Genomic DNA, 25,378 nt, shown 5'->3' with positions numbered 1-25,378 from the left:
AGAGACGAGCCAAAACACACACAAAAAAGACGACGCAGACGACGTAATTCCCTTCTTTGCCCTCCCTCCTTCCGCCGGCGCTCCGCGGGAGCCTCCTGCGCGGAGAAGCGGGCTTCACGCCGCGGTTACCCCTGCTGCTGCTTCTTCTGCGGAGACTCCTGCCAGCGATGTCGGTCGGCGCGCTTCGAAGGAGGCGTCATCAGGATGGGTGGAAGCGCCTCATGCCTCAAGAACATGAGACGGGATAGGGAAGGCTGAATCTAGTCGGTTTGAAGACTCGATGAGGATGGAGCGCGATCGTGATTAGGTGTGCGCCACTGGCTTCTCATACGCAGACGAGGCGAGCTGGTGTGTGCTTGTGAGCGCGCGCGTGAGGACGTGTGACCCTCATTTACGACTGTCTGCGTTTAACTCACCGAGTAATCGGTTAATTGATTTCAATAAATCCTGAGGCGTGTCTGACGGTTCAATTTACAATCGTTTGTTATGTCGTTGCAGTTTCGCTAATTACTCCAAATAACACATTAAGTGCTGTCAAATGGAAGTGTCATTGGTTACAGTTCAGAATGTCCCACAAGACTCAATTTCCAAACCAAAACATTTGTGAACAAGTAATGTTTCCCATTAAAAATAATGGAAATATATTTAATCTCTTCAAGCATACAACATGATTTTATAGTTACCATAACAGTTATTTTAAATAAGGATACTGACACAACGAGGCTGTTTTGGACTCAGACGCAGAGGAAGAGGTGGAGGGTAAAGCAGCTTTTAATTAACAAAACAAAAAGCTCTTCAATGAGAGAGGAAAAATAAAGACTATACAAACATTAACTGAAAGCGCTCCAAAAGGGAGGAAGTTCACAACTATATTCAAAAACAAAAATCACTCTATGACTAAACAAAACTAAGCTATACAAAATTACAAACAAAGGTTCTCTCACGAGACAAGGCAAATAAAGGCAACAAGGCAATTGGATATCAAGGCTGTGGTCTATGGCAGGCTTCAGTGGCTCAAACGAAAACACTTCGGCACAAGACAGGGGAAACGCAGACTATTTAACACATGAGGGTAATGGGGAACAGGTGGAAACAATCAGGGATCAGGGTTGACACAGCCACCACACGAGGAAGGGCAAGTGACCTGAAACGAGAGGAGTCAGACTTTTCACAATAAAACAGGAAATGACAAGACACCCTCACCGCGGTGTGACAGTACCCCTCCCCCTAGGGCCGACTCCTAACGGCCCAGGCTGGTCAGGATGATCCCTAAAAAAAGTCTTCAATTAGAGTCATCCATGATGAAGCGGGAAGGTATCCACTGTCTTTCCTCGGGCCCATACCCCTCCCAGTCCACCAAGAACTGCCTGCCCCGGCCCCGCTTGCGGACGGCCAGCAATCGCTTGACTTTGTAGACGGGCCCCCCCCATCCACAATCACAGGAGGCGGCGGGGGCGTAGGAGCCGGAACCAGAGAACTCTCCTTGACTGGCTTGGCTTACGTGGAACGTTGGGTGAACACGCAAGGACCGAGGCAGGCGAAGACGGACCGCGGCCGGGTTGATCACCTTGGAGATGGGGTATGGGCCCACAAACCGAGGCGCCAACTTTTGGCATGGCACCTTTAAATGCAGATGTTTGGCTGACAACCACACTTTGTTCCCTGGCTGGTATACTGGAGCAGGTCTCCTTTTCCGATCCGCTGCTCGCTTGCCTCTGTCCCTCTGGCGCTCCAGAACCTGCCGAGCGGCTGCCCAGACGCGATGGCAACGACGGACCAAGGCATGGGCTGAGGGAACAGAGGCCTCAGACTCTAGGTTAGGAAAAAAAGGAGGGTCGTATCCAAAAACGCATTTGAAGGGGGTGAGTCCAGTAGCAGAGGTGGGCAGGGAGTTATGGGCAAACTCAACCCAAACCAGGTGTTTGCTCCACGATGCCGGGTTCTGAGATACAAGGCACCGTAACCCGGTTTCCAGCTGCTGGTTGAGACGTTCCGACTGACCGTTAGCCTCAGGGTGGTACCCTGAGGTTAGGCTGGCTTTGGCGCCTATTAGGCGGCAAAATTCTTTCCAAAAGCGTGACAAACTGGGGCCGCCGATCCGACACAATGTCTCTAGGGAACCCGTAAACTCGAAAAACGTGTTTAATCATGACCTCAGCCGTTTCCTTGGCTGAGGGAAGCTTTGACAAGGCTAAGAATCGGACCATCTTAGAAAATCGGTCAACTACTGTGAGAACGGTGGTCTTTCCTTTGGAGAGAGGAAGTCCCGTGACAAAATCCAAGGAAATTTCAGCCCATGGTCGAGAAGGAATGGGAAGAGGCTGTAGCAGACCCATGCGCGATCTGGTGGATGTCTTGTTTCGAGCACATACCGAGCAGGCCTCGATGTACTCCCGGACCTCCGGCTCCATGGAAGGCCACCAGAAACGCCGGGAGATGGCGTAAATTGTCCGTCGAACTCCCGGATGACAGGATAGAAGCGAGGTGTGACCCCAATGGATCACCTGTGGGCGCAGCTGCTCAGGAACAAATAGCCTATTCGCCGGGCAACCTTTTGGTGGGGTTGCCTCCCCGTTGGCTTGTTTCACTTCTCTCTCTCGATAGGCCATGTCACGGCTCCAATCACACAGTCCGGCGAAAGGATGGTCTCTGGTTCCTTAGTTACAGGCTCAGGATCGTAGAGACGGGACAGGGCGTCGGGTTTGACGTTTTGGGACCCTGGCCTGTAAGTGAGAGAGAAGGAAAACCGATTGAAAAACAGTGCCCATCTGGCCTGGCGTGAGTTGAGTCTCTTGGCTTTGCGTATATATTCCAGGTTCTTGTGATCGGTCCAGACCACGAATGGATGCTTTGCCCCCTCAAGCCAGTGCCTCCACTCTTCCAGAGCAAGCTTGACGGCCAGAAGCTCTTTGTCCCCAACGTCATAGTTCCGCTCGGCCTTGGATAATCGTCGTGAAAAGAATGCGCAGGGGTGCATCTTTCCATCCTTCTCTGCGCGTTGAGACAGGACAGCTCCGATCCCCTCATTGGATGCATCCACTTCCACCATGAATTGCCGCTGTGGATCTGGTACTATGAGGATCGGAGCTGTGACAAATCGTTTCTTGAGTTCTTCAAAAGCGGCTTCAGCCGCCGGTGACCAACTGAACCTCATCAGAGAGGAGGTAAGGGCATGCAGAGGGGCAGCTACTGCGCTGAACCCTCTGATGAAGCGTCTGTATAAGTTTGCGAACCCGAGGAACTGCTGAACCTTCTTGCGGCTAACAGGAGTGGGCCACTCCGTCACAGCCCTAGTTTTAGCCGGGTCCATCTGAACCCTCCCCGGAGCTATGACGAAACCCAAAAAAGAGACGGTTCCAGCATGAAAGACGCATTTCTCGGCCTTAACATACAGTTTGTGCTCCAGCAGTCTTTGAAGAACCTTGGAAACATGGATCTGATGAGTGGCTAGATCTGTCGAGTATATGAGTATGTCGTCTAAATAAACATATACAAACTGGTCCAGAAAGTCTCTCAACACGTCATTGATCATGGCCTGGAACACTGCAGGAGCGTTAGTGAGTCTGAAGGGCATGACCAGGTATTCATAATGGCCACTAGGTGTATTGAACCCTGTCTTCCACTCATCTCCCTCTCGGATCCTAATGAGGTGGTAGGCGTTGCGCAAGTCCAATTTAGTAAAGATCGTGGCTTGTTGGAGATTTTCAAAGACGGAGGACATGAGAGGAAGAGGGTAGCGGTTCTTTATTGTAATGTCATTAAGGGGGCTATAGTCTATACATGGCCGTAAGGAACCATCTTTCTTCCCCACAAAAAAGAAACCTGCTCCCGCTGGTGATGAGGAAGGACGAATCAGTCCAACCTTCAGAGAAATTTCGATGTAATCCCTAAGAGCCGCCTTCTCTGGTCCTGAAACAGAATATAGGCGTCCCTTGGGAATGGTGGAACCAGGAATCAGTTCTATGGCACAGTCATAGGCACGATGGGGTGGGAGCGACATGGCCTTGGTCTTGCTGAAGATCTCCTGGAGGTGATGGTAGCATGGAGGCACGGCACTCAAATTCGGGTATTCTGCGTCTGAAGGATTTGACAGAAATGTGATCAACCGTGGTGATGTCTACTTCTCGGTTTGGTGAACCAATCCCATGGCTCACACAATTCTTTCCCCATCCCAGAACTTCGCCAGTTACCCAGTCTACATGGGGATTGTGTTTACACAACCAAGGGTGTCCTAGGACCAGGGTCCGTGAAGGAGACTGAAAAACGTGAAAAACTAGGTGCTCCTTATGTTTGCCGACTTGGAGCTGGATGGGTTCTGTGATGTGCGTAATAATAAATAGTTCACTTCCATTCAGGGCCCTAGCCTTAATGGGCTTGATTAACGGCTCAGTCTTGGCTCCTAAATGTCTCACCAGCCCCCAGTCAATTAGGCTCTCGTCGGCCCCAGAATCTATCAGGGCATAGAGGTCTGTGGGAGTGGTGTGATGGTTGATCCTCACTGACGTGAGTCTGCGTGGAGCCGCCGCCAGAGTCGTGACTTGACTCACCTCTTGGGTCCTTTTGGCTGGGCAGGCGACCACGAGGTGATCTCGGTTCCCGCAGTAGAAACACAGCCCTTCCCGCTGTCGACGCCGTCTCTCCTCCAGCGAGATCCGCGCTCTGCCCAGTTGCATGGGCTCTTCCTCTGGTTGCGCGGGAGCTGGTTGGCGCTGAACTGACAGAGATCCGAGAGGAGCTGACCCCCCTGATGTTGAGAAGCGCGGGAAACCCTCCATTGTCCTGGTCCGGCGAGCGCGGCTCTGCGTCACCTCCTGCAGCCGATGATCCGTCCGTATGGCCAGGGCGATGAGGGAGTCCAAATCCGGTGGAAGATCGACTGCGATGAGAAGCTCCTGGATGGACGTTGTCAGGCCCCTGAGAAAAACGTCGTAGAGCGCCGTGGTGTTCCAGCCACTCTCTGCCGCAAGAGTGCGGAAGCGTATGGCATAGTCACTCACGGAGTCCCTTCCTTGGATCAGACTGCTTAGCTGCCGGGCCTTTTCTCGGTCGGAACAGGCTGGGTCAAAGACTCCCTGAAGAGCGGCTCGGAATTTCGGGGCGGAGCTGCAAAGTGGGGAACAGCGGGCCCACTCTGCCGTGGCCCAGGCTCTGGCTCTTCCAGTCAGGTGAGAGATCATGAAAGCCACCCTTGAACGATCTGTGGGAAAAGCCTGGGGGGAGTACTCAAAATGAATGTCACAGTCTGTTAAAAAGGCTTTGCATTGTCCTGGCTCTCCAGAGAATCGCTCAGGAGAGGCTAACTTGATCCCTGATCCGGTATATGGCACGGGTAGGGTCGGCAAGATAGCTTGAGTCTCTGGCTCGGCCGGAGGGCTATTGGTGCGACTTCGAGCACCCGGAATCTGAGCTGAAAGCTCAGTCATTTGCGTTGCCATGGCGGTCTGAAACTCCTCCTGTCGGCGTAGACGGGCATCCTGAACCCGCAAAGCTGCGATCCATTGCTCTCTTTCTGCTGAGTCCATGCTGGCCGAAGTGTTCTGACACAACGAGGCTGTTTTGGACTCAGACGCAGAGGAAGAGGTGGAGGGTAAAGCAGCTTTTAATTAACAAAACAAAAGCTCTTCAATGAGAGAGGAAAAATAAAGACTATACAAACATTAACTGAAAGCGCTCCAAAAGGGAGGAAGTTCACAACTATATTCAAAAACAAAAATCACTCTATGACTAAACAAAACTAAGCTATACAAAATTACAAACAAAGGTTCTCTCACGAGACAAGGCAAATAAAGGCAACAAGGCAATTGGATATCAAGGCTGTGGTCTATGGCAGGCTTTAGTGGCTCAAACGAAAACACTTCAGCACAAGACAGGGAAAACGCAGACTATTTAACACATGAGGGTAATGGGGAACAGGTGGAAACAATCAGGGTTGACACAGACACCACACGAGGAAGGGCAAGTGACCTGAAACGAGAGGAGTCAGACTTTTCACAATAAAACAGGAAATGACAAGACACCCTCACCGCGGTGTGACAGATACAGTATCTAGAAATAGGCCTAAGTAAAAATGCACTTTATTGTAAGAAACAAAATGGCTTTTGTTAGAAAATCATTTTGCATTTAATGCTAAACCAGTAAGCTTTTTTTTCTCTCGTTTATCCAATAACACATTTTCAACCTCTTCTATAATTTGAGGTTTTCTTTATCAAAACAGTTACTCCTTTCACCACATCCACTGCTTTCATAGCCTATGTGTTCATAACAAAAGTGCAGATGATATATTTTGCTAAATCAAATTGTACCACAAGATAACAAACAAGCGCATTTCATGTTACTGTACATGTCCTACATATTTTTTTCACTAGTAAAACGATAAGGTTTCCTAATACCAGGCAGTTTTCAGTTGTTGTTGTTTTTAGCTAAACTGATGGTAAATTTGGAGCAAACAACAAAGATAACTGCAAGGCACTTATACACGATGCTTTCCATAAACAGAATTCATGAATCGGGGCATTTCTTCATTGAGGTTACACTGTATTTTTTATTCAAATCATTCATCTGGTGAAATAGTCCAACTACCTGACCTGAATACATTCTAAAGTTGTTGTCGTCTTTCAAAAACATTTTTGGCCTCCTGCAAAGTATGTCTCATTGCCATCATGGTCAATCTAGTGTGGTGAAGAAACACAACCAAAGAATCAGCTGCGGAACAGTGTGACAGGTCAAGGATGCACTATTAGACACAGGGGGCATTATTCGTCTTATCTTGGGTGCAAGGATTACACCGAACACATACTGTACATGAGCCATGCTGGAGAGAAATGGTACAATATAGAACAAAGCTAGAGAGAGAGAGAGACAGAGAGAGAGGTGCAATCCTAGCAACTGTTCCCTTAGCAACGCAATCTGTCTGGAGCGGAAGGAGGCCCACACTGTTGACACACTGAAGGTTATCTCACAGCATTCCCTTACACACGCACACACACACAACGTTCATCCACCCGAATCTGACAGCTTCGATAGGTCAGTGCACTGCAGCATGCAACACAAGCCTGACAATTTATCGACAATGTTATCTTTTTCAACAAGTGATGGCAGAGAGTAGGGTGGGCATTAGTGTTAAAGGAATCTGACTCTCTGAATGAGGACATGCTGGACGACATGCTGTGAGGATGAAATGCAAGTTGACCACAGGGAAATTTTAGATTCTGGACTGCAAAATAGGGGGTCTGGTTGAATAATAGTGAAGAGATGTTCAGCAAAGACATATTTTAAACTTGCTGAACATGACTATTAGTCATTATCGACGGGGATTCCTTGTACCTCAGAGAAAGGACAAATAGTGAATTCAACTGCATAGACTCATCTGCGGTGTGTGATTTTTTAATAGGCCCTCAGTCAACAGCTTCATCAGCACTTTATTGAGAGCTGATGCATCATGTAGAAAAAAATAACATCTGGCTCCTCTGCTTGTCCACCTTTCTCTCTCAGAATGCAGCCCCATGCAGGCAACAAAGACCGATTGTCAGCACACTAGTCCGACGTCAAGGGCAATGTTGCTAAAGGAATACCAAAACATGTACTTATCTAAGGCTGTCCATTTTAACTGATCAAGTGTCATTTAAGGTAAGCATGGGCTGATATTAGATTCTGACGGTATGATAATTTTTTCTTAGTAAGTACAGTGTTCCATCACTGGTGAGAATTTTTTAGAAAAGACCCATGCGCTACTTATGTTGTCCTTAGGGCTAACTAGTACCCTCTGGCACCATTAAAAAATATATATTTTTAGGACAATGCACATTACTCAACAGCAAAAAGGCATCTGTGTCTCTTTCCTCTTGCTCTGTCCCTTATCCTTAGTATGTAACTGCTCGAACATTCCCTCTCTGCCAGTATTGTCACGATACCAAAATTTTGACTTCAATACTGCGTAAAATACGTCGATAACAGTACTGAAAAGGTACCTCGACAAAAATCCATAACATCAGCAAAAGCACTAAAATTAAAGCTGACAAAAGAACTTCAAATTATTTTTTATTAATTCAAAATATTAGGATGTATACATGTTAATGTATGTACATACTGTATACAGGGTACTAAAGTACTCAGGCACAGTGCCGGATTTGCGACGTAAAAGCCACTAAGTGCAATGACAAATCCAGCAAAGTACACAGTTTACATTATGGGGAATATTTGACACGTTTGGCCACTGTTATTGCGACCAAAGTCAACAAAACAACTTCGTACTGAAATCACGTTCAATCGCCAATTAAGGGCACTAAAAGAAGACTTAATTACGCTGACATTGTATTGCACGGTGCCTGTTGCCAGTGTTTAGGGCATCTACAGTGTTCGCGTGCTAAAGGTGCTAGCGGCTGCAGCTAGAACCATCAGACTACTTTTCAAAGGCTGATGATTTGCACACTTTGATGCTGACAACTGGACACAGTTGCCGTTCCTAGAAATCAGTTTAATAAACCGAGCTCACTCAATTGTGCAGTTGACGGGCGGCAAAATCACAACTGTGGTTGTGACGTCACTTTGGCTAAATTCACACTGCAGGTCTTAATGCTCAATTCCGAACTCAAATCAGTTTTTTTTGAGTAAGCGTTCACATTACCTATTAATTGCGACCTGAGTCTGTCGGCTGTGTGGACGTAATGCGTCCCCAAAGTGACCCGCATGCGCAAAAGAAAATATAACATTACTCACAACGCTGTGTTTGCGGAAGTAAATACGTATAGTCCAGCATGTCAGGGCCACAGACTTTTATAATATTTTGTGAAAATTAGCAGCCTGTTCGAGCGCCTCATCTCACGGAGACCTCACCTTCTTTTCCCTCCCTAACGATGACATCACATCATAGCCGTGCGTAATAAATGAGCCATCTGAATGGCTAAATGACCTATTTCACCACCACAAATGTCATCTTTATACTTCATGTTTTAAATGGGATTAAATTTAAGACAAATATAAAGTCACAACGGTTACTTGAAACAACTTTGCCGATTCATGTACGTCTCCCGAGCCGTGCGGACCTCGCAGATGCATCAAGCATAAATCAAACTTAATGCCCCCGCCCGAGTTGAGCGCATATTGGACTTTTAATGACATAGAGGTCAGATATATGCGACCAGGCCATTCAGACTGTGGACGTATTGCAAAAATTCGGATACGTATCTGATCTAAGACCACATATGAAAGTGATCCAGGTCGGATATGAAAAAAATCGGATTTGAGACGTTCAGACAGACATAAAAAAGTCAGATACAGGTCGCATTTGGCCAAAAAAATTCGATCTGGGTCGTATTTGCCTGCAGTGTGAGCGTAGCCTTTGTCTCACAGACCAAAAACTGCTCAAACTCGGAATTTCATTTCATAAAAAGTGTTGTACATGGAGTAAAAATGGAACGAAGACAGGTAAAACAAAAATAACACCAAATAAATTAATAATTATCTTAAATACAGAGAATTTTACTGCAAATCAAGTTGTCTGATTAGAGAGGTTCTGATTCACTTCAAATCGCTTATCAACCTGTAACAGACTTGTACTTATGGTTAACAAAAATAAATAAATAATGATAAACTGTGGACATAGCAGAGAATGTTAGATTCTAACCAATCAATAACGAAGGTGCTTTGTTACCAATGCGGCGGCGGCAGCAGCAGCGGCAGTATAGCTTCTTCCTACTGTAGCTAGCTCCTCGCGTGTGTGTTCAAAGTTAACCAACAATGGCAGAGAAGGATACAGGACCACCGAGCCGCAAAAGCAAGCCTGTTTTTGAGGTTGCTGAATGGAGGAGGCAAGGACTGAAAGAACAAACTCAATTAAAATTCATTTTGGGCGAGTCTTTTCAGCGATGGTGTTTGCTAAAGCAGCAGAGAGGTCTGAAGACGGATGCTTTGATCGCTAAGTTTCAGCTAAACAGGTAACTTCAGGTTACTTTTTGAGTAGGAACTATAGTTTATGAAGCTTGTTAAACATGTAAAGTTGTATGACACTAGCGTCAATGCAGGTCAACGTTTTGTTTATTGATGCTAACTTTTCCTACTTACACAGACGATGTTTTGCAAGCCTATGTTGTGTAGCTTATGTATGAACAGTGGGGTAGTGTAAAAAAAACGCAAAATATTATTGTCATGCAGGTTGTCTTCACAACATGTGTAAATGCTTTTTCAGTATATGCCCATGTCATTGCAGTTATGACAATATCACGTCAACCCCATTACCGCACTCAAATATACAGATTGGTACTGGGTTATTGCATGTATACACACAGACAGGCAGATAGATACCAAGTCTAGTGCAAGGCTCTACATAACATAGCTCTCCTCCCCCATCATGCTAAATCCCATGTCTACAGTACAACATAGGGCTTTGCCAGGGTTCCCAAATAAGTAGACTCTGGTCTAAATCCCGACCAAAAGATCAGAAATTTAAACCAGTGTCTAAAGCTGGACTAAACTAAGTTTTTGTTTGTGCTCGTTTTATTCCTTCATACTGTATAGATTTTTATTATTATTCAGGACCCATGGAATATGCCATACCTTCCACATATTAGTGTTTTTCTTACTATAGGCAATACAATTTTATCAGTTATATAGAGATTAATTTATATTGAGTCCTATTTTAAAGTAATATGCAAATTGAATATTTTGTTTAGTATTTCAATATACCCGGTTCCTTTGTCCCCAGCCTCACTTCCATTATTCCACTGTGTGTGGATGTGTGTACACTTGTAGGGAGGGGCTGGGGTACGTATGCGTGTGACCATGTGTTTGCATACTGTAAGTGGGGAATGATTTTAATGCTGCAAATCAAATTTTGTTGCAATTTGGGTAATACAAGTGCTTTATAAATAAAGTTGATTGATTGACAATACTTCATCCAATTGCAGGGATGCAGATTTCTCTGTCAAAGGAATAGAGAAGTTGGGCAGCAGCAGCAGCAGCAGCAGCAGCAAGTCAGCAGAGGGCTATGGAAGTTTCCAGTATGCAGATGACATGCGCTCTCTGCAGTTCCGCAGCGTGGCAGGAGGTGGTGACACCATACAACATCGCAGGCAGAGGCCTGCTTACACACCTGAGTTTAATCAGCTTGATTAGCTGGCTGTCTACAGTAGGGGTGGCCAAGTTCGGTCCTCGAGAGCCACTATCCAGCCTGTTTTCCATGTTTCTCTCCACTAACACACCTGATTCATGATCAGGATCGTTATCACGCTTCTGCAAAGCTTGCTAATGAGCTGATCATTAGATTCAGCTGCACTGAAGGAGGGAGACATGGAAAACAGTCTACAGCCTCTCCCTTTGTTCTGCACTGGAAGAGTTAGACCACTCTTGTTGTAAATAAATACACGAAGGGAAGCTTAGAAATCAAGTCGATGTGACAGTATGAAGCAAGAACTTATTCATCAAATGGTCATTCATTCACAATTTTTTGCTTGTGCTTTTTTTTTTTTTTAACAGATTTTCATTCAGTGAGCCTTAGTCAAGGGGACCCACCTTTTGGATTTAAAAGTTTAGATCCTTCAATTAATTAGATAATTGTAGCAATTTCACACTTAACTCTTTGACTGCCAGACGTTTTCAGAAAAGGGATGCCGTCAGTGCCAGCCGATTTAAGCATTTTGACTGATCTTTCAAGGTCCACAGAAAAATTTGTGTTTGCATTATGGAAACACACATACTACCAAATAAAACATTGGACTCTCATCTTTCATCAGAAAAAAAAGTTTGTTTCTACCTTATTCCGTTTTTCAGTAATCAACAATAGAAAATAGTTAGTTTCACCCAAAAGCTCTGTTTTGAAACAAAAAACGGAGAAATCAAGCTTTTTGTGAAACGATATTATTTCATGCACTCTAGTGAATTTGACACCTTTTTTTTCCATGAATGATGCCACAAACACCTAAACAGTGCTTTACTTCTGTAAAACACTACCACCAACAATGAAAAAGTGTTTTTTGATAGCAAAATACGTTTATTTACATTCAACAGTGTAACAATTTGACAAAACAATTTGGCAAACTATTTACAATTGTGTGGATGTTTCAAATACAGTTTTTCTTTTTGTAACACTCCCATGCGTGCAAGTGGACGCAGCAGGATTTGCACAACAGATTAGTTTCACTGCGATGGCTCCTTAGCGTGCAGACGATACACTTTCTTGCCAGCCTTTTTTTCCGGGGAATAGCAAGTATATACTGCAGTGTGTGTTTGGCCATGTTGTCATCAAGTCTACTCTCAGGATCATGATACGGTGACGTTACGGTGGTGTTACGTCTGGCTTCCTCATTGTCCTTCAGTTCCTATACCGGGTGGTTGATCCATCTTATCCGCTCCATTCATGGTGGCATCGTAGTCCATAACCAGTGTCTTCTCCGTGATCAGACTGTACCCACTCCTCCGATGAATATGCATTGGACTCGGGGCACTCTTCGTCGTCCGATTGAACGTCCGCCTGAGCAGAAGTGCTCGGTTGTGCTCCGCGTTTTCCGGCGTTAGCATCGCTAGCCGGTGAGGCTTTATGACGTGATCATAGCCGCCGCGTCAACGCTTCCAACTTCGGCGTCAACCTCGGAGCCACCATCATCATCATCGTCGTCATCAATATGCTCTTTAGCATTGGTCAATGCTTTTCGTCTTTGAAAAAAATGCTCAAGCGTACGCTGCTTGCAACCGGTCGCCATTTTCGCTTCCTCAGCCATTCTCCCCTCAACACTCTAGCTCCGCCTCACGTCTTCTACTGACGCCTACCCAATCTTGTCCAAAGAGAGTCATCGCTGCCATCTAGGGGCCAAAAATAGGCATTATACTAACTAGATCTGCTTGATACTTTCAGCACAGCTGGCCAAGGCTTTCCTCCACCCGTTTCCAAAAAAAAAAAAAAAAAACTTGGTGAACGTCTTTTAACGTCTTTGGCGCTCCTCCGTAGGATTTTACTAAACGTTATTTAACGTTTTTGGCAGTCAAAGAGTTAAGTGTTTAAATGAAACTCATTCAGAGTATAATACAATTTAATTTGTTTACAGAGTAATGATAATAGCGATAGCATTACCCACCATCATTTTACGTCACTGCCGTGTGGATCAATTTCAAGTATTGCCATGATCAATATCAACTGGGAATATATCAGAATAACTAAATTACTCTAGTGGGTATATTAACAATGGCTTGTGATAACTGCTTTCCACTTTTTTGTAGTAAGTAGAGATAAACAGTAGCTATTGTTTGCCACCACAAAGCCATACTGTTAAAGGGGTTAAGTCCAACTTTCTTTACAATAATATGTCCATTGTGCCACCACTAGTCTAAACATGGTATTCTGATTAATATTGCATTTGTGGAATATGAATTAAGGGGGAAAATCCACTTGTATTAAGCCATCTCAAGGGGCTGCCATTTTGACACTTGCTTAAAGGACAAAAGGACATCAAAGTGCTTAAGTGTTCGGCTTGGGTATGTTACATGAACAACCCCAGAAAACAGGTGAGACATGATGGTCGTTACATGAGCCCTTCCTTAGGCAGTTATGTCGTTTTCAGTCAACAGCAAGTGGCAAAATCTGTTCCTTAGTCCTAAAATGGTATAGGTCCTACTTGAAGGAAAGGAGTGATTCAGTGGCAAATCTGATCGACATGTGGAGTCTCTCAAGGGTCAGTTATAGTGCCCCTTTTGTTCAGTCTGTACATGTCACCGGTATTAGACGAGAGAGCATTGGGGTTTTATCATTTGAATTTGGACGATTCCAGTTCTAGTTCTTCCATTCAATTCTTGTTCTTAATTCTGATTCTTTAGAAAAAATTATAAATAAAATAGAATGAAAAGAAAGGGGGTTATTTTTGGACATATCATATGAACTTCTCTGTTCTTTAATCTCATTAGCTTTTGACTGTTTGTGAACTTACTATGAGTTACTCAAAGGGCTGGAGGTTAGCGGGGAATTTGGGGTTTTCTTTGTCTATTTGCCCCCCGTTTTCATGTAAACTTAGCTGAATATTTAACAGCTGTTTTGAATAACTTTTCTGGTTAAAAAAAGTTTAGTTTTTTTTCCCCCAGTGCATTTCAATGGGCGTCACTTGTATGCAGATTTTTGCTATTCGGTGGCCATATCTGGTCCACCATAATACAAAAATGTTAAGCAGAAACTTTTCTATAAGTGAAATATATTAATTAAAAATAAGCAGTCATTTATGCATTTTCTTCTGAGTTCATGTGTAGCCAGCCCTCCATGAGAAGAAAGGACACCATTATGACTTTAAATGTGGGTTATGACCACAGCATGAAAAAAAATATATGCTTGATGATGATGATGGACAAATGACAGCTGTGATCTAACACAACCCAGCACCTGCTGATAATCAGTCATTTGAAATCAACTAATTAAATAGCTTAAGAGATGAGATTCTATATGTCCACCTTTCAAAGTTTGCAAATCAATAGTGCACAATAGTGGTTGAATAATTTTGCGTGTAATAGCACATGGCTTTACACAAGCACGCAAATGTACACACACATTCGCGTGGATCTGACAGCAGTGAATAAGATAGCAAAGTAAAAAAAAAAACTTCAGCGCACAACATCTTGAAATGTTTGGGATTAAATGTCACATTTCATTAAATTATTTACTCAACTAAAAAGGAAAAGCTTGTATTCTGTATTGCACATGCACTTGCCTGATGACTGCAAGCAAAATCAATAAAGTTTAAAATTTATTTGCCGTCTGTGACAGCCTTTAAAATTTTGAAGAAATTTAAAAACATGGAAAGGTTGATTATATATAATATAAAGGCTGTTATATTGAGATAAAGTTAATGTCACAAAATGAAGAGTGTGTAAAGGTTTACCTGGAGGCATCAAAGCTGTCGTAGGAGCCCACAGTGTAGTGTCGGAACAGTTTCCGTCTGTCGGCACGATCAGCTCGGGAATCTGGCACATCACAACAGTCAGATCAATGTTAATATCCCATCATTGGCCATATTTTCAGGAAATCCAATCCAATTACTTCTAAACTCACGCACTCACAACTGTCTCAGTAAAGAATGAAACACATCATATCCCGTTTCCCATAAATTGATGAAAAATTACACTAGGGTACAATTGGGAAAGGTAAAGGTTGTAAAATTAAGATGGTTACCATCTATTTTGTGCATGTGTGTGTTAATAATAGAGAATGAAACAATTTCAAAGCACATCAAAGTGGACGTTGCTTCTGCTTTTGGCCATGCAAAAGAGGCCTTCTTTTGCTTAAAAGAGACTATAGAGTCTTTCCAATAAGACGCTATATTTGTTAAGGAGTGAAATGGTGAGGACTCTTCGGACGAGTGTCGTTGCATTAAAAAAAAATATATATATATATTTTTTTTAAAGTTCGGTCCTGTGGTCAAAAACAATTTAATTTCCATAAATTCCAATCCTTTTCTAATGATGTCAAAAGCACAACATGGAATCACATGCAGAAAAAGGAAAAATAAAGAACACTGTAATATGGCCCCAACAGAGACTTTCCAATTTTGCTCAACTCTTCCTGTCTTTGCTGCTTGGCAAGTGGCCACATGATGTTGGTTTTGTTATCTCCTGAGTTGGAGCCTGAAAGACTGAGCCTGGAGATGCCAAAACAATTTGCTGACTGCTGACTATCGGTGATAATCATTTCTAGTGACTCTTCCCAAGAGTCAAATTAACATTTCATGCGATGATAGAATACAATTCAGTCAAATAGCATTTAAATAAATGAAAAGAGCAGATCAGGTGTGAGCAGATCAGGTGTGAGCAGGGGGGGTGTTATTATGAATACCCTACAGACAGCATTAACTTGCCCCATATATTTTGATTAATTTCCGTAGCACTGCCGCGCATCCATCCATTGAATGGCGCCCGCTGACAAGTATTATCATAGACAGCATTTACAGTACATAAACATACATACAGTAGACGGCAACACTGTCGTGGGTGCGTTGACGCCGCAGCCATATTGGATGAGGCAAAGTGAAGCTAGTTATAAAGATGCCTGGTTCACTTTCTCCTTACCTTTGATTGGATTATCCCACTCTAACTCAATCTTACAAATGATTTGACGATTTAATGGTGAATACAATTGCCACATCCAATATGGCGAATGCGCTGACATTACTTCAAATGGGCCACCTGTTTGAACGGTGTCTGCAGCAGAATTAAAAAGGAAAAAGGAATGCAAAATCCAACCTCATTTTAGATGCGCGATATGTGGCTCCCGTGGTTTCTTTTTTCAAGTGACCCTTTAGTTGCCGACACCACTGTAGTATGTCCCTCCTCACTTGCCGTACACTGTTAGTGTATGCCAGCGTCCTCAGAACTCCTTATTTACAACTACGTACATGTTATACAGATATATCTAGCCACAGTACACAATATCAAACAAAAAAAATGCCCAAAAAACTACATGACTTTCGCACGCCAACACTGACGTATTCGTCACATATAAGCCAGCGTACCCAACATTACTTTCATTAAGGCCGTGATGCAGATAAGACTGGCCATCAATCAAATAAAATCACACCACTGTTTCTTCATATTTTTAATGTCTTAGTGATAAACATGAGTATTTTTTAAAACAAAAGATTAACTACTGTAAAAAAAACATCCATCCATCCATTCATTCATTCTCTTAACCGCACAAGGGTCGCTGGAGCCTATCCCATCTGACTTCAGGCAGTAGGCGGGGTACATCCTGAACTGGTTGACAGCCAATCGCAGGGCACACAGAGACGAACAACCATTCACACTCACAATAACACCTATGGACAATTTGGAGCGTTCAATTAACCTGCCACACATGTCTTTGGAATGTAGGAGGAAACCAGAGTACCCGGAGAAAACCCACGCCAGCACCGGGAGAACATGCAAACTCCACCCAGGAAGGCCGAAGCCCAGACTCGATCTCATGTCCTCAGCATTGGGAGACGGACGTGCTAACCAGTCAGCCACCGTGCCGCTCCATAAAAAAAACAACAACAATATAATAATAAAAAAGTTCATTTTTAGAGATCCATGCCTCAAATGTGGGGGCACAATCATCTTGGTAAGCGGGCACAGACCTCTATAGCCCACCCATGGCGACGGGTGTGAGAGGGCATCAATGTAGGGTAATGAAGTTGAAAATAAATACTTGAACAACAGCCCTACTAATCAAAATTGACTGTTGGTAATATTGTAAATATTAAAAAAAAACTGCACACTTCCTGTTAACATGGACAAGTTCTCTACAAAATGACTTTGCCCTTGATGCTGATGCAAAAAAAAATGTAGGGTGTGTAAAATAACTGATTCTAGACAGCAGCACCTTCAAAATAACAAATATTCAATGAAAATAAGACCATTTCATTTCAGTGTAAAGATGTCTCTTGTTTTCTATGTTTGTCTTATTCAGTCCCTATAATGCTCTGTCTTTTACTTCACATAGCCTCTCAGACCAGCTGTCACACTTTCACAGACATGCCATTCCCCCTGATCCGGCTTACGTCTTGCAATCTTTGCAGGAACATTTTCTTCTACCCCTAACTCTTATCATAGTGCCAGATTTGAGGAGGGAGGATGCAACTGGAAGAAGATGATCAAGCAACAGCACAACACTGATTAAAAAAAAAAAAAAAAAAGAGAAAAGATAGGTCTACAGGCCATTTCCGTTTTATTGATGACCTTCAAATATGCAAATATGTCGGTCAAAAGCATAGTATCCCAATTAAATTACTTTTATTTGATTGATTTCATACAGAATCATGCAATTACAGTTAAAGAAAATGTATGTTTCCCTATTAGGGCTTGGCAATTTGAACAACAGTTCCCTCTTACGCTTTGGGTTACACTTTTTTTTATTTATTCTGTTATCCAAATGGAATTGAAACATTAAAGAATTAAGTAGAATCACATTTACATTTCTTATATATAGTCAATTGCTTTAATTGTATGTATTGTTCACTTTTGTTTCTAATCACCCAGTACCATGTTATATTCCAATTGGTCTTATAGAAACTTGGTATTTGTTATCATCTACATTCAATGTTGAAAATGTTCAGCGAGTAAACAGTGATATGTGTATGTATCACATGAAATTCATATGTTAATAGTGTCAGGCGACTACAGTTTTTAAATTCGTAATTAATCGCATGACTTCAATAGTTAACTCATGATTAATCGCAAATTATATATATATGTTGTATCTGTTCTAAATGTACAATAAAATCTTTTTTTCTAAGTTTTCATACTCTTAACATAAAAGTGAACAAAAATGTAAAATTAATGGACATAAGGCTGCATATTTTAGTCATTGATACAGTAATTTCATTATAATTCATAAAATTGAGTTAAGATTAAAAAGATTTACTGTAAAAAACTGCCACTTTCCTGCCACTAGATGGCATTATTCAGTGCATTTTTCTTTTCATATTCAGAGCTATTTAATCTTTAACATGAAGTGACTTGTGAAATTCTGCACATTTTAAAAAGTGTAAAATACAACTTCACCCCTCTTCTTATTATTATTTTCCTTTTGGCCCCTGTTTCCACAAATATATGCATTATTATTAAATTTATTACAGCTAAATTTTGAAGTGAATGTGTCTGCTGCGTTGCAAGTAGAATTCCCCTAGTACAGGCTTTACAAATAAAGGGCGGTCATTAATCCCGAGTTAAACAAATTAGTGGCGTTAAAGAAACTTTAAATTAACTCAAAATTAAAGCAACAATTTTGACACCCCTAGTTAATAGGATTTAATCTGAACTAGACACTAAATCACCTCTCACCCTAAATTAGGTGGGATATGATCCAGTTTCCCTGTGAACCTGGACAAGATTCAACAGATGAATAGGTGCATAAACAGGCATTAGTGTACCTTAGTTACACTGTGTTTTAATTTACTGGGCTCCACATGGATAATAACCTGAACTTTAACACAGCATGTCTAAGCAAGGCCTAATCCTGCTGCATCACAGCTATTGAATGAGCAGGATTAGCAGAGAAATGTGTGTGTGCGTGTGTGTTTGTGAGTGAGTGAGTGGATGAGTGAATGAGTAAGTGAGTAAGAGAGAGAGAGAGCGAGAGAGAGAGAAAGAAGGACCTGTGGAGCCTTATCTGCTGAATACGGAAGAAGGCCTGATCTATTTAAAATGGTCTCTACTCTTATACTGTCTGTCTGGGGGACGGCTCAGCCTAGTCCATGTGAAAATGTGTGACCTGATGGTCTTAACTGGTTTCAACTGGATAAGTGTGCCAGAGTGCAGACAGATAGAAAAGCGCCAAGCCAGGACAGGTCACAGCGACAAAACGGCATAGCTCAAGTCACCTATCTAGTCTAAGAGGCCTAATCTAACAGGGTGGTTATAGTATAGACAAAGATGGAAATGTACTGATAAGTGAGGAGAGGGTGGCGGAGAAGTGTGTTATACTGTTATACGAGTCCAGGGTGTGTATGAGAACAGTAAAACAGTGAGGTGAGGTGTGCTGGTGGAATGACAAAAAACTTCAACATGGAGGTGGGACTGCATTAAGCGCTCTGATACCCTCTTGTTGGCTTTTTTTAAAAGATGAGCGACATGACTCATAGATCATAGATTTGCATTGTGATCTATAGTGAAAGTAGGGAGCAGTTCGAAGTGAACTAGAAAGGTGTTGGTACGCACTGGAGAAACGGGGAATGAAGGTCACTCATAACAAGATCAAGCAAGTGTGAGAATGAAAGGAAGCAGGCACGTGCAGAAGGGGGGGTTTTGGCACTGATACCCAAATTGCCCCTTTGTTCTTTTTTTTTGTGGTGTGTGAGTGAAAGTCATTTTCTTGCCTTTCAAAACAAAAATTCAACATCATTTACATTAATTAAACTATTATTACGATATCTTTGGTCACGAGATCCTCAAAGATGACGTCATACTACGAACGCGCACTCTTATTTGAAGACAGTCCAAGCCAGGTCGCTCGTCGCTGTGACTGCCGTCGGTAAGTTGGTCGCTCTGTCTCACTCACAGTAAACAAAAGCCAAGGTCATAGAGTGCACTGAGGAGGCGGGGTCACGTTTCCCTCAGTTTAATAAAGACCACGATCCTTCCCATCCACTTTCGCCATGGCAAAAATCTCCGGTAAAACTAATGTTCCTCTCCCCCATCTGCTACAACTACTAATGCGTTTAAGGTACACAGAAAATGTCAGAATTTGTAACTGAGTCAGAATTTTAATCAACCCTCTTCCTGAAGTCAGATCTCCAACTCAACTAAAGGCAGACGGATCTTACAAGGCAGACATAGAATTGATGCTATCAGATAATCATGTAAACACTAGAGTTACATGTTTTCTTGTACTTTCACACGGCTGACAAGCGCTAGGAGCACGCAGCTCTGGCGTTACTATTGCGAGCAGCGCGAGTCTGTAAAAATTTGATGTCTGCTCAATGTGAAAAATAAAAGGAACACTTTTAGTAGATGTTTGTAACTTTTTTCTCTTAGGCAAGATAAGTCTTATGGCATGTACTCAATAAGAGTTTATTTGAAATATACTTTAAAGTATCTGTGGAAATTGCTACATGACCTTTGTTTTTATTATAACTAACAGCTTTTTTTTCCTTTTTTTTTTTTTACATTGGTGAGGTTTGCGGCCAGAGTGAGGTCCTAAGAAACTGGTAGCAGTGTTTTTCATATATTAGTGGAACAATGAAGAATCAAATAAAACATAATCACAACATTTTCTCAAAAACAATCTAGCTTGCCTAGATGTGTCAGTTAATTGTTGAGAACAGTTGCGATAACTAAAGATTACAAACAGTAAACGACATTTGCTCTTACCTGAATCAAGCTAAATATAGAATAAGATATATATATAGAATATTTTTTTTACGCTACATGCATTTTAGTAAAATCATAATAGCACTACTTGTGTTATTTAAAATGTAAATTTCATGTACATTTTACATAATCATTTTTATTTATGTAAATTTGTTGTTCATAATTGATTATTCATGCACAAATATAAAACTGTTTTTTGTGGGTAATTGGCATTGGCATTGCAGAAAAATAACATTTTCGTCAGATGTGATTTATTGTTTAGCCATTATTTCAATTAAGAATTTTACAATGGATTTTTTCACATGCACGCACGCACATACATACACACATACGTATAAACACACACCCGCTATCAATTTTTAATCCTCCCCAGCTCCATACCCCACGCATAGCGGCTCGATGGCATGGGTTCGAAGCTTGAACCCCAAGTGAGTGGACAGAGCAGGGCATGCACATTATCATGTGCCCCTTTTGGATGACTTCAAGTAATGGTCCAAGTCCTTGGCATCAACTGCTCAGAGCAATGTTGAGTGTGGAAGAGTGGTGAAGTAGAGAGTATAGGCAGGATGGAGTAGGTGGGTGAACGTGTCAGGGATGATCTGTGACAGAAGAGCACTGGGAAATGTTTTGGAAGAAAACAATTACAGCAATGGTGTATAGTCAAAAAGACCAGGATGGACAAGATCAGGAATGAGCTAATCATTGACTGGAAGCTAGGGAAGACAGATTAAGATGGATTGGATGTCCAAAAGAGAGATAGTGGATCTATCACTACAGGATGCTGGTATTGGATCCACCGCTTAAGAGACAAAGAGCAAGACAAAAGAAATGTATGGACGTGCTGAGGGAAGATTTAGCAGATAAAGGTTACATGAAAGTGACACTAACCAAAATAAACACAAGAAAGCAATGGGGACTGTTTAATAACTCGACTCAATCGGTAAAACTTTTGGCATGCATATGTATCTTTGTACCCGCCCAATAAACAAGACACACGCACGCATGCCTGGACCGTGGCCTTAACTGAGGCTACGAGCCTTCAAGTATATGCTATCCTTGGATGGGATGTGTTTGCAAGCTGAGCTCGAGACACTTAGGGTAGAACACAACATTAGAGGAGCTCTGCGCCAAAGGCCTTGGGTCAAACTGTAAAAATAGGCCACCCAGAGGAAGCCAAAGAACCAGAGATAGCAGAGCAACTTGCTTCCCATCTGCCTCGATCATTGGTGACACACTAGCTTAGGAAATAGAGGAAATTAGAAGACCGGACTTGACCCAAGCAACACTGAGCTTTATAAGAATGTCAGCAATCAAACAATCAGAGAGCAGAATGCAAGGAGGTGGGGGAGTCATACTGTAGCTACAGGGCAACATTTAGAAATGCTTGAACAAGGATAACTTGTGATGTATATGGGAGATGTACCGTTGTGTGAGACAGCATTATCTTGCTGCAACAGGAAATCAACACACAGCTGAGTTAGCAGGCCAATGCAACACTTAGCTTTGTGCACCACATCCTTGGGAGACACAAAGGCTGAGACACATGAAGCTCATGTAGTGGAGAAAAAAGCAGAGGTGGCAAATCCAGATTCAGAAAGTAAAAACCCTGCCACAGTTTGGCTTTAGCCCCTGATGCTAGCTAGCTCCCTCGCAGATAAACGAGCACCATGGGAGCTAGTTAGCTAGCTAGCACCTGGGGCTAAAGCCAAGCTGGGTTTTTACCCAGGGTTTTTACTTCCTGGACCTGGATTTGCCACCTCTGAGAAAAAATTGCCACTTACCATTGCATAGCTTTGGGAACTCTAGCATCCTACATTGACCTTGCCACCCTACTTCGCATAGAACTACTGCTGCAGCTATGCCCTCGACTGTACATTAATGTTCCATGCCCCATCAAAAGTCATCCTCTGGTTATTCAACTTACAGCTCCTCTCCTCAGTGGCCTTAGCCAGGATCTCCTCTACACAGTCGGCAGGAAACCAGCCCACCTGGCCACGGGCACTGCCCTCCCAGTAGCCACCTTCTCCGATGCTCAGAACTGGGCCGAGGGGAAAGGGAAGGGGAGGTGAAAAAGTACATCAGTCTCAATAACACGAACATTATAACTTTAATAAATAACAATAACTTTTCGGTCTGACAAGATCAATGCGATTGTGTTCTGAAAGAGTAATTTACAGTCTCACCTTTGACTCTATCATTTTTACAGAGGTTGATCTCTCCTTCAGCCTGGGGAGTGTAAGGACGAACCACCACAAAGTGTCTCCCTGGAACCGCACTGTACAGCTTCCTCCTGGTACCTTCTCCATGACTGCTGGGACTGACAAAAGCAGAAAAAACATTGTTGTTACTGGCACTTCACATCTAGATACAGTGATTTTGATGACATGGAGACCAATTTGTTAATACTTCAGTAGAACCACAGCTGATCATACAAACATTTGCACCTGTACAATTTAATTTTAATTTAATTAAGGGGAATTTATTTGGATATTCTGCTGAATATTTGTGTTACACACTACAGAGAGGATCAGATTACACACACAAGAGATATCAGAGTGAAGGTGGTGCACAAACAGTGCTTGAACTGATCAAGGGCACCTCAACAATAGGCCGGAAGCAGGCTCTGATCGTTCCAACAACAAGTTGCTATTTTACTTTTTGTCCATAGATAAGCAACTGCGGTCCACTTACATACACATTTTGAACGTGCAAACAGAATCCTCTTGTCAAAAGTAATAATCACTCTCTCTAATTTGATTTCTACAATGATTCAGATGGTTCGATGCGCGCTAATGTCATATTAAGGAATAAGACATGATGTCATGCACGACACACATACGCGGAGCTGAGAGTCTGCCTGCGCCTCGATCAACCCACCAAAATTGCATTATACTATCCATGCCAATAATTGAGACGTGGTTCCAGCAGGTGAGCACTTGGAGGCCGCCTTCCACCCCTCATCATGTGTCTGCGTGATCCCCCATCCTCCTCTCTTCCCAGCACCACCCATAAATGCCACACAATCAGGTGTGTGCTACTATTTTTGGGGGTAATAATAAATCATTCAATTCATATATGTCTACAATGATTAGAGGGTTTGATGCACGCTGATGTCATATTTATATGAAATTCGATGACACCACACACATCCGCAGTGCTCAAAATCTGTCTGCCTGTGCCTTGATCAAATTCACCAAAATCGTGTTACACCACCTGCACCAGAACTTAGACCTGATTTTAGACTGGCCTTAAGTCTAGTCTACTTTTGGTCACCAAATTACCACACACGTGGGGGGGGTGCAATAGAATACGCCGGAACAGCTATTGAGCGTAGCGCGGTCTACCAGATTCAGCACCAACACAAACATGAAGATGCGCCCGTTCTTACGCTGAGCGCCTGTCTACCAAAATACGCCGCTGCGCAAGGTGTGTGTAATAAAAGAAAATCCCTTCAGGCCACTAGAACGCCCAACGAAGCGTTATGCGGTCAATCAAATTCCAAGGCTTGACTTGGAAACTGCCCGTTTAAACGCTGCGCGCACGGCCACCTGTCAACGAAAACAAGGCCCAAAGCTTAATCTCAACTCACGGGCATCTCTGCGATTCAAGAAAAAAAATCAATTTAGGAAATTAAAACCAACAACAAAAAGAATCAGAAGAGATAAAACCATGCTAAAAAATAGCCATCCATTTTGCTTTTATAGCACTTATCCATATTTAGGCTATCTGAGTCTGTCTTTGAGTGAGAGGCACGGAACTATATATATATAAATATATATATATATATATATATATATATATTATATATGGAGAGAGAGAGAGAGAGAGAGAGAGAGACAGAGAGAATAATTGAGATCATTACAATGCCGGTTGGTGGACTACAAGTGATATTGTAGCGCCTCTTACTGGTCAATCTTCATACAACAGATGCAGTTACAAGTATTTCATTTGAGTCCTAAAAAAAATAACAGAAATGAATTGAGCAAAAGGTTAAAGTCCTAAATGTATGAATGTGTGAAGCCTCTTGAATATAGCAAATAAGTGACAACATTACAGACTTTTTGCAGCCACACTCAGCTATAAATCAATACTCAGTTTTTATCATTAAAATGAAAGGAAAAAAATTATAAATCATGGGTTACTCGTAATGTATAACCCCCCCACCCCCCCCACCCCCCTCAACAAAACCAAGCAAAAGGCAACCCTAAAACAAAACAAATAAGCTATTTCTTATAGAATTTTCAGAGTCACATGGACTCAAACGAGCAGGGAGGTGAAGAGAAGAGTGAAGAGGACATAAAGAGAAAAAATGACGGATTGAGATAGAGGAAAGGATTTTAAGTAAGTGGGTCGCCTTGTCCTGTAGACTGCACTCCCCGTCCAACCTTCATGGGCCTTTGGAGATCTAACCCAATTCAAATCCTAGGGAGCATGTGACTGCTAGCACAATTTTCTAATGGAAAATCATGAACTGCAGGCGAACAGCAACTGTGTACCCCAAGCAACTAGAAACTCTATAAAAACATAAATTACTTCAGTGACACGGAACACTTAGCTTATTTGATTG

The 25,378-nt window shown here is 42.6% G+C and overlaps 1 protein-coding gene across 6 annotated transcripts in view; it reads right to left on the bottom strand.

Annotated features, from left to right (window-relative positions):
• Positions 1–25,378, bottom strand: part of LOC144050774 (SH3 and multiple ankyrin repeat domains protein 2-like) — a 280,805-nt gene that overhangs the window by 83,298 nt on the left and 172,129 nt on the right. For all 6 annotated transcript variants that reach the window (XM_077564353.1, XM_077564354.1, XM_077564355.1 and 3 more), the window contains 3 exons: positions 22,995–23,128; positions 22,736–22,849; positions 14,850–14,931 (listed from right to left, as the gene is read on the bottom strand). In XM_077564353.1, coding sequence (XP_077420479.1) covers positions 14,850–14,931; positions 22,736–22,849; positions 22,995–23,128 — 330 coding nt within the window. The remainder of the gene's footprint in view (positions 1–14,849; positions 14,932–22,735; positions 22,850–22,994; positions 23,129–25,378) is intronic.

Source organism: Vanacampus margaritifer, chromosome 4 (assembly GCF_051991255.1).
Source record: "Vanacampus margaritifer isolate UIUO_Vmar chromosome 4, RoL_Vmar_1.0, whole genome shotgun sequence".
Lineage (NCBI taxonomy): Eukaryota > Metazoa > Chordata > Actinopteri > Syngnathiformes > Syngnathidae > Vanacampus > Vanacampus margaritifer.
Note: the sequence above shows the minus strand (reverse complement) of the source record. Positions and strands in the feature narration are given on the sequence as shown.